This window comes from Agelaius phoeniceus, chromosome 3, assembly GCF_051311805.1.
Source record: "Agelaius phoeniceus isolate bAgePho1 chromosome 3, bAgePho1.hap1, whole genome shotgun sequence".
NCBI lineage: Eukaryota > Metazoa > Chordata > Aves > Passeriformes > Icteridae > Agelaius > Agelaius phoeniceus.
In genome coordinates this window covers 58,220,685-58,236,834 of record NC_135267.1, presented here as the reverse complement: position 1 = coordinate 58,236,834, position 16,150 = coordinate 58,220,685, and the positions used below count along the sequence as shown (strand labels likewise).

General features: G+C 42.9%; 1 protein-coding gene across 6 annotated transcripts in view; it reads right to left on the bottom strand.

Annotated features, from left to right (window-relative positions):
- Positions 1–3,919: 3,919 nt before the first annotated feature.
- Positions 3,920–16,150, bottom strand: part of MYB (MYB proto-oncogene, transcription factor) — a 28,182-nt gene continuing 15,951 nt past the window's right edge. For 3 of the 6 annotated variants that reach the window (XM_054629815.2, XM_054629808.2, XM_054629813.2), the window contains 3 exons: positions 15,656–15,766; positions 14,912–15,019; positions 3,920–5,359 (listed from right to left, as the gene is read on the bottom strand). In XM_054629815.2, coding sequence (XP_054485790.2) covers positions 5,243–5,359; positions 14,912–15,019; positions 15,656–15,766 — 336 coding nt within the window. In that variant the 3' untranslated portion in view covers positions 3,920–5,242. Of the gene's footprint in view, positions 5,360–14,911; positions 15,020–15,649; positions 15,767–16,150 lie in introns of all 6 variants that reach the window. The other 3 variants (XM_077175349.1, XM_077175351.1, XM_077175350.1) reach the window with 1 other exon arrangement.

Genomic DNA, 16,150 nt, shown 5'->3' with positions numbered 1-16,150 from the left:
TGAGCTGGTAGGAACACAGATATCAAAAACCCACCACTGAAAAAGTGATAGCCTCCCTGCACCTTCAGATAAGTCCTGTGCTGATGTACACTGATGAGAGAGTTTCTGAAACACGAGGGAGGCAGCGGGCAGGAAAGCACACCTGCAGGCACCCTTTCAAGGCTCTCTGGGGGCTCTCTGTGTCAGGAGGGCCACAGCAGGCTTGCAGCTGGGCTGGCAGGAACTGGGAGATGCAGAGGTGGTCGCTATGGTTAGTGTAGAAACCTGTCTGGGGAGAGCTTCCTGAAACTTTCTTCTTCATCTTCTTCGCTTCTCTGACAGATGTGTGCACAGAGCGTGTCTTGGAGCTGTGCTGATGGGTAGGGATTGAATCAAGGGGTAAAAGTTGTTTTCTCCATAAAATGAAATTTCCTTGGCTGTGAGTCGAGCTATGCTGTAAGTGTGGATTTGCACTGTCTGAGAAGTGGAGGCTGTTTTACAAAACAGTTAAAAATTCAGCAATCATTCTGATACTCAAATGGATTGGAAAAATGCCTTCTAGAAATGTCATGTATCAAGAGGGATTATAAAAAACAAAAACAAACTCAACAGCCTGATCACCAATAATTTATGGAAAAATAATAGCAGAGTGGATACGTTTTGCAGCCCTTAACAATGAGCTGTTTAACCACTGCCAGCTTGCAAACACAGCTGAAGGCAGAATCTGGACCTCTCTGGTATATCTTCATTATCTCACCTCCAGCAGTCACTGAAAGCAAAAAAAGTTACAAACAAGTTTGTGCTGGTAGCAGGGTCTTCAGTGAAAACCGCTGAGACATCAAAGTCAAGTTCAAAGAAAAGAGGCAAACAAAGGGAACAAGTGCATTTGGTCAGGAAGCATGACTTCCTTTTGAATTAAGACATTAGACTGGAGATTGAAGGATGTGACCAGTGTCTTTCCTTGGCCACCCAGGCAGAACTCCACCATTGCTCCTGAGCAATGTCTGCTCTCATGACTGACTCCACCCATGCTAGGAAACAAGGACACAGGCAAAATGCAGACCAGCGCCTCGAAACCATTCTTTCCTGAACTGAAGCATTTTTAACATGCTCATTAAACACAAAACAAATCAACAACCGAAAAAAAAAACCCACCAAAAAACTCAAACCAAAAAATTACCAAAACAAAACAATAAACAAACCTCCAACACATTTTTAATGGATTTCTAGGAACAAGCCTTTTGTTTTGTGCTTCGCCACCACACCTGTCTCAGATCAGGAATGAGGTAGAAATACAATTAAATGTGGCAGGAGTAAGAGGAGGTTATGATTATGATGTTCCCATCACAATGTTACAGAAACAAAAATGTTACAGAAACATCCTTTGCCTATGTGCCTGCCTGTGTGGGCTTGAGGGAGGGCTGATTGTCATTGACTTAGCTGGCATGGATAAGGATCAAGATTACAAATACAGAGAAAAAAAACCCTGACTTTTTTGAAGGATCACTCTATGCCATGGAATATTCAGTTCTGTGCTTGCTCTCTGCTTTACCTTCAGCAGATTTATTTTGGCTCCTAACTACAAAGTCTGACTCTTTCATTCAAGCTCTAGTATTTTTTTTCCTAAACCAATTCAAGCTCTGGCCCTTTTTCAGTTTAGGCTTACAGCTGTCACATGGGTCAGACCTGTGGGAGTTGAAGCCCCAGGATTCCCTGCATAGAAGGCTGAAGAATGACAAGGAATTAACTGGGAAACACCTCACAATCAGATACTTTTGTTTTTGCCCTGGCTCCTTTGCCTCTTCATTTTTAATTAGTGGCACATGCTGAAACGATAATTTAAATTCTTTTCAGAAATGAAAAGAATTCCCACTGACAACATTATTAAGTTATAATTACAGAGGATGAAAAGGTTAATAGGAATTTGAGCCAAATGTCTACTCTCCATTAAATGAGAACTTGACTGAACCTGCTTTCCTTTCACTTAGGTAGGTTACTCTGGGTTTGAATGTGTCCAGGATGGCCACACTCCTGTGCAAAGGGCCACTGCTAGGACAGGCAGCTGTCACCAAGACCATTTACACAGACTTGTCTCAGGACAGCTCTTGCCTGAGGTTCAAGATGGAATTTGCCAGAGAGGTGGAACTCCTCTTGGGCCTCTGGAAGATGTGTGCTTCAGACAGTGAGGAGAGCAGGGTCACAGAGGGACATTTGTGTGAGAAAGGTGTGTAGGAGGTGGCACTTGGCTGCAAGGGAAATGCAGCCACTACTGATGGAGGGAAAATCATCAGCTTCCTGAGTCTAGCATCCAAAGAAAGCCTCTTCCTTCACCCATGCTGGGCACCATGTGCATGCAGAAACAAACTGGCCTGAATCTACTGAGTGTTCTGCATTTCCAGTGAAATGAGAAACAGGGAAAAGAAACATTTTCCTCCATATTAGCTCTAAGTGTGCCCATCAAGAAGACAATTATTGTAATAGTTATACATGTTTAAAATGGATTTTAAAGCAAGTGAGGGTGTAGGGGAAAAAAAGCCCACTCCTTTTTCTGGGCACCTGCAGGCTGAGCTTCCATGGGACAATGGACTGTTTAAACTCAGACATGATCTGTGCAATACCACTGGAGCCATACAAGGCAGGAGTGTTGCCTTGACGTCCTGTTGTAAGCCTGGCCTTTCTTTTCCCCTTTTTCTCTTTAGCAGCTGTAACCCATTGCCTAAGCAGTGTGGCATGCCTCAAGGCAGGCCTGTCCCTCTTCCCAGGTCGCAGGCTGGGTCCCGCAGGGCTCTGGCATCTTGCACAAGCAGTTTGAGGCGGCAGCCCTGGCACAGGCAGGGGCTCCCACAGACTTCCCCTTCCCCGTGATCCCTGCCCGGCCCCGGGGTCCTGCCCAGGGGAACCGCTCAGAAATGGCCCCTGGGCCGGCTCTCCTGGCCCCAAACGGCACAGGAGGCATGGATGTGAGCACACAAAACAACTGGGAGGGAGGGAGGGGGCTGCTGCAAGCACTGCTCCCTTCTCACGCCGAAAGCCAAAAGCACAAGAGCAGGGACCTGTGCAGAGGGTGGAAAAGGCCTTTTTGCTCCTCTCCTTTTCTGTGCACTGCATGGTTTGAGGGCCAGTGTGTGGCTTCAGCTGGGAGGAGTAGGCTGGTGCTGGGTAAGGAGCTAAAAGGGCTGGAAGGCACCTTTGGGGGTCAGCACACACGGCTACTCTTTCATCATGGAGACAAGTCTGCACTCATGAATATCAGCATGTCTTTGAAGCACTTGCATCAACTTACATTTCTGGACTTTATTTTCAAGCTACTCAATAAAATGGGATTTTTTTTCGACAGGATGCCTTTTATTTGTTTGTTTGTTTTGTCAGGAATTGCTTTTATCTCTAGCCTTCCTAGGGCTGAAAGACCCTCAGGATGTCAGCTGTGTGAGGCTCTTGCAGGTCTGTCCAATTATTTGCTGTGAAGCACAATGCACCAGGGTTTCAAAGTATACTCTCAACTCTGTTTTCTTAAGACAAGCATGGAAAAAAGCCTGTTCTACAGTTACAAGAACTCCAGAATATTTTTCTCTTATTCAATTGGTTTCTGACCTGGTTGTCCTTAGATGAAAAAACAAATTAGCCAGCATTGTGGGATAAGGGCAGTTTTGCACAAAAGGTGCAGTGAGTCTCCCACTGACTGAAGCTGACCTGGACTTTGGTGTCAATAGAGATGTGCCCTGAGACCACAACATGCTCAGTACTCACTGTTTTGTGCTGTGTTCCTTCCACTTCCTTAACAATCAATGAGAACCGAGGATTTTGAGGCTATGGTGTGCAAAACTCTATTCCTTGCTTATCTAAGTGTGCTGGGAAAAACCTTCTTGGCTTGATTGTTGCCATTAACACCACCGCCAAAAAACTGAAGACAAACAAGATTAGGAGGCCACGCAGGTTTAAGTAAAAAAAGAACACACTTTATTTATCTACAAGGCAGTACACTGTTGTATAAAAAATTAAGTGCAGATAAAGTTGCACCAAATGCTATTAAGGCAGCAAAGTCAGAGGCTGTTATAAAACCACAAAAAAATAAAAAAATAAAATAAAATCAGTGTTTTGCCATATCAATAAAGATCTGATATGGCAGTACAAAGAACCATGTACTTCTAAGAACCTGATTCAGTACACAAGACCCAAGTTAGGGAACAACTAGCTAGACATGGAACAAAAGAGACAACATGAACAAGACAGTGTTCTCCCAAACATATGAAGGTGCAATGCATGCTGTTACAAACCAATGAGAAACAAAACAACACATCCACACAAATAAAAATCTCCCAAGAACAGTGTTCAAAAATATTGCTTATAAAAAAAAGGGGAAAAAATATAAATGATGTAAAAAAAAATTAAAACAAAAAGGTCTGAAATGCTAGTGCATAGTCAATTAGCTAACATCAACATTTGTTTTTTTCCATATAAAGCTCTACTGCTCCTTTTACACTAGCAGCATGTCTACACGCTAAGGTCTGTAGCAGCAAAACACAGTATTCATTTGGCATTTACAAAATTAAATTACTGAATAAAAATATAATTTTTCTCATAAATCTATGTTTCATACAGTAATATTCTTTAAAGCAAGCTAATTACCCACCCCCCCCCAACAGAAACACACAATGTATAATGGCCTAGAACCAAAACAGAAAGGAGTATTTCAAGAGGCATGGATGTTTGAGCATTCACGATCTTGATCAGCTTTCCCCTTTTGCACAGACAAGCGTTTGTAGTAATGCTTTTCACTTCGGTATTTTACACCAATTCATTTTGTTCAGTGATTTAAAATATATCTGTGTGAGTACCTGCTCTTTTATTATTACAAAATAAAAATAAAAAATAAAAAAGAAACAAACTAAACCCCACCCCTGACTAGCACATCACTGAAATAACAATACTGGTGTATTAAGTCTGTTTGATCTCAAAAAGTACAAGAAAAATTATCTTTATTATAAGACTGCACTTAAGATCATTAATTACTGATTCAAACTCAATACCTAATAATTTAGGCAAGTATCATTAAAAAAACACAAACTCTTTAAGTTGGGTGAAATCCAACAAGAATATATATGCTGAGTGACTAAATGCACTTTGTGCTGCTCCCAACTGTTGTACCACAACAAAGATAGGCTCTTCTCCCATTCATGAAAAGTTCTCATGCAGAGGAACAGGAATTTCCCAGTGGAGGTGAAGTGTTCTCAGAACCATAATGCTTCTCTGTGCGCCGACCCTTTCACATCACCAGAGTCCGGGTGGGGAAGGTGGCCATGTATTTGCGCGCCTGATCTGGCAGAGCCATCTGATCCTCGATCTTCCCGCAGGACACCGGCTCCCAGGTGCTGTTCAGATGCTAAATCAGAAGAGAGAGAGAGAGAGAGAGATTTAGTTTGAATGCTGTGTGATTTATCCATAGTCCCAGCCAAAGCTGGGAACGCTCACAATTAACTGTTCCATGGACAGGCAGTGGGATGTTGTCCTGTCCCCTGAGAAATTGAAATCTCAACACAACAGGCAAAAAAATGTCACCCTGACTTCTCAGTTAGTGACCACAGGGGCAGACAGCAGATGATCTGCAGAGGGGACACTGCAGGACATCCAAACTTTCCTCCTTCTCTCTCAGACAGTGTCTTTTCTATAATGCCACAGCTACAGCCGTGCCTTTAATCCTTTAGGAAGATCTAAACGAGAACGTACTTGGCAGGCCAACTTTACAGTCAACAGAGCACAGACAGGCTACTGCACACAGTTAAATATTCAATGTTATGACCACGCACGACTTCCTGGTGAACCTCCAATGTAAAAATGCAGCTGCTCTGTCCCAGAGCTCCCTAAAGGGAGCTGACAAGCTCCAGAGCCCGCGCAGCGCTGCCGAGGATTCCCGCGCTCCGAGCTGCTCTCACCTGTGGGCAGCGATCAGCACCCGCCCAACAGCTCAGCTCCCCTGCCAAGGGAGGAGGGAGCAGGGCTCGACTCTCAGCAGAAACAGCTTTTTAATTATCATGTAAGCCATTTCACTTCTTGTGGTATTTATGGAGGTTGCAGACACCATTTAGTATAATGCTAAAATGAGATAAACCTATCTGCAGAGGGCTGTGTGTGCTGTTATTTATTTACTCACTACACATGTGAGACATTTCTCATTGCCTTGAGCTATAAACAGCAATGAAATTTCAAAGCTCCTGGAATTTACCAGGATACACACTTTTATTTTTTTCTATTGAACTCTCTCACTTAGCCAGTGTGTCTGCCTTTCCACACTGAAACTTTCTCTAAGACCTGAATAAAACCTCTATTATCACACGGTTAGCTGTACAAATAGTCTGCATTCCAAAAATGCACACAGTTGTGCTTATCTTTCCACAAGAGGATCCCAGCACTGCTGAATACTGAGAAGGTGTATGCTTACGATCCACCAGTAAAGACAAGTCAGGAGAAAACTTTCTCAGCTCTCCATTGCATTTGAAAAGGATCATATTTGCAGCACAATAACTACATTGCTCAAAGAGATGTCCAAAGCCTTCCCAACCTCTAGGACAGTGGATGAATCATAATTAGTGGACTGCAAACCATCTGCTAAGAGCAGAACTGTCCTGGCGTGCCCATGGCTCTTTCTGCCAACTTCTAGTTGCTAACTTTGCAAGAGGATCCTTAAATTATTCTCTGGCCTAAATGTTTACAGAATGCTCTTCTGACTGTAAACAGTGTTATCTGAGACATATGGATAATAAAAGGCTGGGCAACTATGAAATACAGATAATTTCACGCAACATGCCCTAATCAGGGCACCAGAACCAACACAGGGACCGAGGTTCCTGCCTTGGCGGGCTTGCAGTCTAAAAGGGACAAACCCAGTGAATAACTAAGCAAGTGTCTTGGTCCTCTGCAAACTTCTGCTGGGCTTCCCTGGACATGGCTTTCTCTTCTCTTTGTAGGGAAGCTCCAAATGCTGCCTCTTCTCCTGGCTGCCATTTTGCAAGCAAAACTGCTGAACTTCAGTAGGAGTTCCCTTTCTGAAGGAGAACCAGGTCAGGCCTCAAATCCTTAAGTTTCTGCAGTTTTTGTGGGAAAGCTGCATCTGTGAAGTGAACAGACATGCCATACACCTCTTCTCTAGAGCTGTGTACCTTGTGCTGTGGCTCAGGCAAGGGCACATGCCAGAAAGCAGGTGTGACACACTTTCTGTGTGCCACAGACCCCCATGCAACACACCACAGCTCCTTTTATGTTCTGGTTAAACAGCTTCCAGCGTCACTTTTTCAAAGGCACCTACTCAAGCTGGGAAACTACAACTCCCTATTGATCCTCAGTGGGACTCAGGCACCTGTGCATATTTTCCCCTGCTGTTTTAGAGGCATTTGCATGAGAAACCAAATTAATGCCTTGTATAAAACCATTGGTATTACTTAGAAGTTGATTTGTTCTGTATACCTCAAAAGCAGCTGATGGCTCCCATATATCCATAATTTCCAAGGATAGAAATATGTGTCTAACCAGTATTTCCCTGTGATCCCCTAAGCTTCAATGCACCAGTCTGGAAATAAGAGATCAGCAATCCCTTAAATAACTGAAAAGATGTACGGAAAACTCCATTTGTCACAGTATGTCAATTTCTGGAAACTATAAGTAACTTCAGGTAAGGAGTGTCCCTATTTCATAAATTAGGCTTAATTGTTAGTATCTACACTGAGCTCTTTGTATTAACAACCATGTGCTTAGTAGAAAAAAAAATCAGTATCCTGATATCACCAACATCTCAGCAGGCTGCTACATGTCACTCATTCCATGGAAAGCCTGGTCTTCATCTTTAACCTGATGTCAGTGTGGCAGAAGCTGCTCAGGCAGGCAGTAACCTTCTGCCCTCCCACGGGGCTTGGCTGCCCCGGGGAGCACTGGGCAGCAGACACAGCCAGCACAGGAGGACCAGCTCCACCCCTCAACTCCAGCCTGCTTGAAACAACTTCAGCTTTGCTCCAGGGACAGAAAAGTTTTCATCCATGTATTCTTTTCCCCAGAAAATAGCACTATTTACACCTTCCCCCCCCCTCCCTATTGTGACAAACTTATAAAAGGAGGCTAACTTTGCATCTTATTGATGATGGTGAGAGCTCTGCTCCAGTGCAGAAAGAAGCACTGGACCCAAAGAAGTGTGTTTTCTGATGCAGCATATTTACTAACACAGTTTTCCATTCTACCCTTGGGGAACTCAGATAACATTTAAGTGGGTACTTTTAAAAAACATTTTCTGTCTGAAGCCCTGACTCCCAGCAGCCAACACAAAACAAAGCACAATGGCTGTGCCTTGCCAGCCCTGCAGTGCAGTGCCAGAGGCACGTGTGAAAGTCATCCTGATGGGAGCAGTTTTCCTTCCCTCCCTGGCAGGGAGTGCTGGGTCCTACAACCCAGGCAGAGTGCCTTGCAGGGTCTGGTCACACACAGCTCTGGGATCTCCTTGTGAAAAGGGTAAAAAGGGTAAAAAGGGATCCCACAAGGCCCCCTTCCACACCAGCGTTGCAAGTACTGACAGGGCTCTGTTACAGGACAGTGGCAGTGCCCCACAAATGTGTCAGAAGGAAAGAGACCCAAGGCAGAAGGCTACAGGCATGCAGGAAAACAGCACAGAACCCTCCTGTTGCAGAATGCTCATTGCATCCTCCTGACCACATTTACAGGTCTAACTCTGCAAACCAATGGATGGAAACAAGATCTTTGTAACCAGAAGCCAGAAGGCCTGACCCATACCTCACCAAAATTGATGGACATGTTTTCATTAATCCAGTGGATTCATCCAGCCTAAATTCAGTCATCTAAGAGTGAGGTGTTTGTTTTAGCACCTAAATTCCTAGCCAGTAGGGAATGAAAGTGATTTCCAGAGTAAATTCTTCCCACATAAACAATTTTTTCATTGCCTCGCAGGGTAGGAGACCAATCTTAATTTTGCTGTCAATTAAAAGAGTTTAAACCTTTTCAGTCAGTACTTCCACTGAATTTTTGTCTTCCAAACACAACAGTCTCTCTCTTTAAGTTAAATCATGAAGTGGAGGGGGAGAAGAAAGTGTAGTACTACAAGTTCCCATAGGATTAAATTACAGATCCATGGTAGAATTCCAGCTATGTCATTCTCCCTGTCCCTTTTCTTTTTCTCTCTCTCTTTTTTTTTTTTTTTAACCTCAATAATCCTACCAGTACATCCTTCTCCTGGCAGCAAAACTACCTTATTTATCCTGTAATATGCCTTCAACTGCCCTCAGGCAAATCTGAACTGTAAACAAACTGTCAAAGCTGTAACTGGGATATCCAGTTAAAGCACTTTAAATAAAAGCTTGGACCATCTAGAGAAAACAGACCAGAGTAAGGGAAGAAAACAATATGGAAAGGTGCTTTTCTAACAGAACTAGTCCTTCTGCTCTTGTAGCCCAGACTGCCTTTTCATGTGCTGTCTCTATAGCTTAAGAAAGTTCCTGTGTTACAACACCTTTTGTGTTAGAAGCCAATGCCAAAACCAAACACTGCTGCAGTCCTGCAGTGCTGAGCTCCCAAAGTCTAGTAGAAATGCTTGGGCAAAGAACTGTGTTAGAAGACAGATTTTACATCTCTGCTCTGCTGGCAGGTAGCTTCAGCAACTCCAGCAAAGCTAGTGGTGTTACAAACACCACCACTAATTTAGCCAAGCTTTGCTTATTCAAAGATAATTTTTAAAAAGCTAGTGTGTTTAAAATATTTTAAATGCTCAGACTACTAGAAGATTTCTTATCGTGTTTCCCTGCTGCAAAAAGCTGGAATTCTTGCCAGTTTTCCCTTAGATGGTTTAGATTGTCTGCAGAATGTGCCACTGAAAAGAAGGTGTGCAACAGAAATGCAGCACTCCTGAAACAGTAAAACAATGCACTAAACAAAACCATCTCCTAGCAGAATACAATAGCATATGAATAACATGGCTTTCTATTCTGTAAGGATGCAGAACTGGCAGGACAGTAAAGACTAATTAAAAACTAAAGTGACCATAAATTACTTTTTTATCTCATTTGACAAGACAGACCACTATTCCTACCCCTGCTGGCTTTCCTCTGGGGCACAGGGCAGACTTCTCCTAAACTCTGGGGCTTTCCGAGCTGCTCAGAAATGAAGCTTGCTAAATGTGAAAGAATAAGATGGGCCAGCTTTTCAGCTTTTGTTGTAAGTATGATACCAGAGCTAGAAAGTGCTATTTGATGGCATTTAATCCTGAAGGTCTGGCTCAGGTAAAACTCCTGCTGAAGATATATGAGCTTTCCAAGTAAGATGAATGGACAAGAGATGGAAGTGGGCTAAGCATCTGCAACTCATATTCTTCTCCTCTCCAGTTATCTTTTTTTTTCCCCCCACAGATCAGAATACATTGCTGCAAATGTGACTAATGGTTAAGTTGTCACTTTTCTTCCTGAGAGATCATCACCAGCTCAGGGCAGCTGTAACTTCCAATCTGTTTGCAACCCAAATTCTGCTGACCTGAGAGGAAAACATGCAATGACTGGCCTGTAACTTTGAACCTTCTCTGGCTCCCTCAGCCATGGCAAGCATATTTCCTTCCTGTGCACATCACTCACTGGGGACAGAAGGAGCAGCACAAGTGAGAGAAACCTGTGGGGCTATCTTTCCCTGCTGTGCAAATCTCAAACACAGCATGCTTCCCCCTCTCCCTTGATTAAACAAAGAAAAATATGAAATTTCAGGACCTTCTTCCCCCAAAAAGCCATGGAGGAAAAACAGAGAAAGCCTGCTGTTGCAGGAGACCATGCTGCCTTCCTGGCCATTTTGTCTCACAACCAGCTGCAAATAAAACAACACTTCACCTTTTTAAACTGAGAAAATTAAGCTTCATGACAGCTCCAACACTTGAAAAAAGGTTAACCAAGTAACTGTTTTAAAATCCTTTAAACTTACACTTTGAAGAAAATGGCTACATAAACCGCTGAAAGTCAGGAAATTCGAGCTGAAATGTGTCAGTCTGTGGTTAAAAAAATGGAAAGTGACAGGAGCTAGGGGTTGAAGAACATTCTCTTTAGCTTGCAGGGCTTCTACCTTGTGTTGTTTCCTTTGTTACTGGAGGAAGAAGATATCAAAGCAGTGCTATTTTCTTAAAAGGCTCCATTTCATGGTGTCTTTTGATAGCCTGCAGGGTTAGGTGGAAGGTCTGTGATTTAGCCTACTTTTCCATCTGTTAAAATGTCTATGTTAGGATAGTTTGAATTATGTACTGCTACTGCTATAGAACATAATGTGAAATAAAATTTAACTTTTACATAGGAAGGGGCCAGAAACAGAGAGGTTTTTATGTAACCTCTTACAAGGCAAAATTAGAGCACATGCTCAGTACAGATCATCTTTTTGTCTTGGTATTGGAGTATGTTATCCCAAAATCTTAACCCTTGGAAAAGTTGCTAGTGAGACCAAAATGTCCCTGACATGCAACTAAGTGACAAAAATACAGAGTGCAAAAATACAGGTTTTAACTAACCCCATGAATACATAGCAGAAATATTTGGGATCCATGCAATGGAGAGTAAGTCCACCCCAAGGCAACATATGGGTTTGGTGAGACATTCCTGTTCCTGCCAGTCTGATAATACTCAATGCACAACCATGAGATTTGTCACATAGGACAGAAGAGCTGGCTGAACCTCCACACCTCACCAGGAAGATCTTACACAAAACTGCCTTCACATCCAATATCTTGGGGAGACATAACAGGGGACTAAATGAGGATAAAGCCCAAACTCTTCTTAGATTTATGGAGGCTTCTCCTCCCTTTCCTCTATACAACACTGACAGCACCAAATTCCAGTGAGTTTGGAGCTACCTGACCTCACATGCCAAATGATGCAACATGCTGTTCCTGCTAAGTGATGGTGAATCATATTGTGCTATCTGATATGGTCATCAGCTGCTATTTACTAAATGGCATATGATCAGTTGTGTACCCTAAATGCAGTAAAAAATATCATTAGAGATGTGTTTGAACATTTGCTACTCTTGCCTTTGGAGTTTAACAGTAAAGCAATAAGTAATCAAGGATTTTGATCAGTTTATCCCCAGCCAAATAGCTTTGTGTAAATGTAGTGCAAATTATTAAAGCAATGGAAAACTATGGGCTGGTAAATATACTGCCTCCCTCTCTTCTAAGTTCAAATTAAAAAGAAAATGCAATTTTAGGAACCAAGCATATTTAAAAAACCTCTAAGTTTAGTGCTGTCTTTGTTTCTCTCTTCCCTTTCCATGCACAGATCCCAAGGCACAGAGATTGCAGTAATTCTTTCTTGGACTGAAGTCAATGAGAATTTGCCTAAGTAAGAACAGTTGGATCAGGCCCAAAATATTAACTGCAGCAATGTCAACATATGCAGACACAATTAAATTTCACCCACATGAGTTCCCTCATGCTTGATGTCTACTTTCATGGGATCAGTGGATTTAGTCCAGTTACTTGTTTGTGTCCATGCATGTGCTCATGTAGGAGGGTGAGACACCAAACTCTAAACCAGGAAGGGCAGAAAGCATAGGACAATAACGTGCTAAAATCTGGTCATGTACAGAAAGCAAACAGTAAAAACAACAACAAGCACAAAGACAAACGTTTCCCATGGCTGTGCACCCTTTAGACATGCTATGCCCAAGGCACATGAGTCCATTTACACTGGGGTGGAGGAGGGGAAGCATCAGGGACAGAGCAGCAGCAGTTTCTGGTGTGAAACAGAGCCAGACTACACATCCTTTCCGAGCTGCACAGGGCCACACTGCTCCCCTCTGACATGAAGCCAAGCAGCTTTGCCATTCCTTTTAACCACCACACCAAGTCCAAACCAGAGAGTGCAGCCATTGGCAGACAATACTGCATTGTTATAAAAAGTCTGTATTTCATTCTGAAAAAGCTGTCTGTGGCACCATCACAGAAACCCCAAGCCTCATTCTTCATTTAAGATTACATTTCAGCTGAAAAGCTCAATGTTCCACCAGCAGAGAGAACAATTTTACCTTCATACTAGTACACCAAGAAGCTGCCTACTAACTATTCATTTTGGGGCTTTTTACAACTACTTTTTCTTTCAGTTCAACACACTTTAAACACTGAGAGGAGTTGGGAAGTCCTTTTTAACTCAGTTCCTACTTAAGAAAAGGTCGTCTTTATCCAAACAATGAGCATACCTGACTTTTAACATGGTTTTCCTGAGCAAGGACTGAAGAATTGAATCCAGAATGATCCACAAATTGACTCATGTAAACTTCCTGAACAAAATCAGCATGAGTGAGGACAGAAGGTTAAACAAGCCCTTTCGTTTATAGCAGCTTGTAAAGAAAATATTTTTAGATAGCAGGAAACATAACACCGGTACACCAAAGATCAAAAGATCCTATTTTACAGACCTCTCAGATCCTTCTTTTTTATTACAGCCAGAGTGCAGGCAACTACCACTAACAGGACAACACACAGCCCTAGCTACCTGAAAATCTTGTCCTAAATCTGTGAAGGAGCCCAGAGTTTGGCTGTTGGGACACAGCAGGGCTGAGCTCTTGGGGACCAGCAGCCTCCTCCCACGCACCCACCAGGGAGCTCCAGCAAAGCTGGAGACCCAGGCTCCTTTGCCACGAGGCAGATCTGAATTCAGCCCCTATATACTGCCCTAGATCAGGGGCAGTGGATCTGCAAACCCTTCTCTTGGCTGTCTACCACAGTGCAGCCAAGAAACACAGCTCATGAGGGAAGAGCAGATAAACAATACTGAGAGTGAGTCTTTGGCCCCTACAGACACCCCCATGCCAAGGGGAGTCCTAGTCCCTGCTCTCCAAAGCTGTTTTTCATCAAATGATTCTGCAGCACAAAATACAAGCCTACTCCATGGCAAACTGTGCCAAATGGGGATGTGTAAAATTTTACTATCTCCTTTTTTAATGCCTGGCTAGAAATGCCTAATCAAAACCAGCCTTTATTCATTCCTTCATACTGTAAATAAGCCCTAATGTAAATTCTGGAAAGAGGGAGTAAAGAAAGGATTAGCCACGTGGACTATCTGTCTGAAAGTCAGGAACTATGGAGTTACAATTTCCTTCCTGACAGTGACTCACCCTGGGGAATACGACGCTTTCCTTTATTTCTTCCATGTGGAGATGGGCTAAAAAATCACTTAGTCATCTACCTTGGAAATACAGAAATTATGTTTTGTTTCCTGAATGACTTGCCGTGGGTTTCACCTAAAGTACACAAGGGCTGCCAAACTGGCTGCTAATGACTTTGGTGGGCTTTGGATCAGCCCCTGTGCAACAGCTCTGTTTTAAAGCACAGCAAATGTCTGTGTTTGTTAACACTTGGCAAAAGCACAGACCCATAAACCCCAGCCTCACATGTGACTTACATTACAACAATTACACATTTAGCTCTCACTGGGGAAAGGCCATCCTGCTGCCAGGCTGAATGGGCAACTCTGGCCACACCCGTGCCAGCCAGGCAGTGCTAGAGTCTCTCCTCTCACCCAAGGCCAGCCACAAATTCTGGCCACCACCACCACACCACTCAAATCTCCAAAACAGCAGTGCCACCTACAAAAAGGTTATGGAAAAAAACCCCTTTGGTCCACGTTAATTCTCAGTCCTACCAATTCCACACTGCACCCAGCTGAGTTACAACACCCCACACACAGGGCTGGGCCCTGTTTGGCTTCCTGGCTTTGCTGCAGCCACTGTGCCCTCATGCTCCACAGGCAAAGTGAGATCCTCAGCCACATTCATCTGAACATTTCATTCTTCCATACCCGAAACTGAAAATTGGTCTGTGAGAAAGCTATATATATATATATCTATCTATTTATATATATATATGGATGCATATATGTATTTCCATATACAGAGGATACTTTTATCAAAGAATAATTACCTGTAGAGGACTAGCTAGTGACCTGTTTCTAGGCACTGCAACTGTTTTGTGAAAACTGTCATCATCTTCAGACACAGGCATCTTTAAAATGGAACTGGTAAGAAGATTCTGAACAGAAAAAGAAAAAAGAAAAAGGTTTTCAGCAACTCATGAGAGCAATGTGAATTGGAATGTATTGTAAGTAAACTCAGGCTGAGTTCAGAAATTGCTACACTGGGCACAGCCACAGATGAGGAGCAGACCTCAGCCTGGTGTCCCTGGGACTTGGCTTTGCAGGAGCATTGCCCTGTGCAGAGGTCTTCCATCCAGTGAAAATCCCAATTTCAAGAGTAACAGCAACACTGAATAGTCCATAAGCCCTGGCAATGCAAAGGGAATTATGCTCATGCAAGGCCTCCTTTGGAAAAATCAAGAGAGAGTGTCTCTCTCTTTCACCAGTTTTTAACTCCATGATCTAGTTAGTAATTTCTGCACACAGGTGCAGGCATCCTCCAAGTGCACGCTCTTCAAAGTCTGTGGGCTGCAAAATGACTGCAACTTCTGAAACCTTCTATTGGCATCAGAGTGATAATTAAGAGTAGCATTTTGCTTTTTATGCTTAGTACAGGAAAATGACACCGAAATAAGGAATAAAGCCTACTTGTGAAGAAAATCAGAAAAAATATTCTTTTTCTCTTGCATTTAAGAATCGAACAAGGATGTAAACCAAAGAATTCCTTTGATGGTGTGAAAACTTACACTTACTGGCACATCTTCCATAGCAGACCCAGGTGTAAAGAGCTGAGTGTTCAGGTTTTCTCCTTCCCAGTGATTTGAGCAAAAAAAATTTCCAGCTTTATCTGTTGGAGACTCCACCTGAAAGCAGAAAAGGCATGATTCAACCACCACATAACTGACCAGGAGATTTCTGTCAGTTGCTTAACAAATTGAAGAAATATTCTTCACAGAGGTGCATAATGCATGTTTACAGTAACATCTTTTACAGCAGCCTTGCTCTTTGCAGAAGAAAAAAGTTCAAGGTTCTCCAAAAAATCCCCATCTAATAAAACTTTGAATACTTGCACTCAGTGCTCTGTCAGTATTCAGGAGTTTAATCCCCTAGAAAGGATTGAGAATAAATGTATTTTTAGAACTTTAGTGACAAAGTAATATAATGCAATGTCCTCAAATGTTCAGGTTTCTAAGTCACTCCATGGAGCTTGGTCCCCATGGGGTTCTTCTATACTTTTCACCAATATT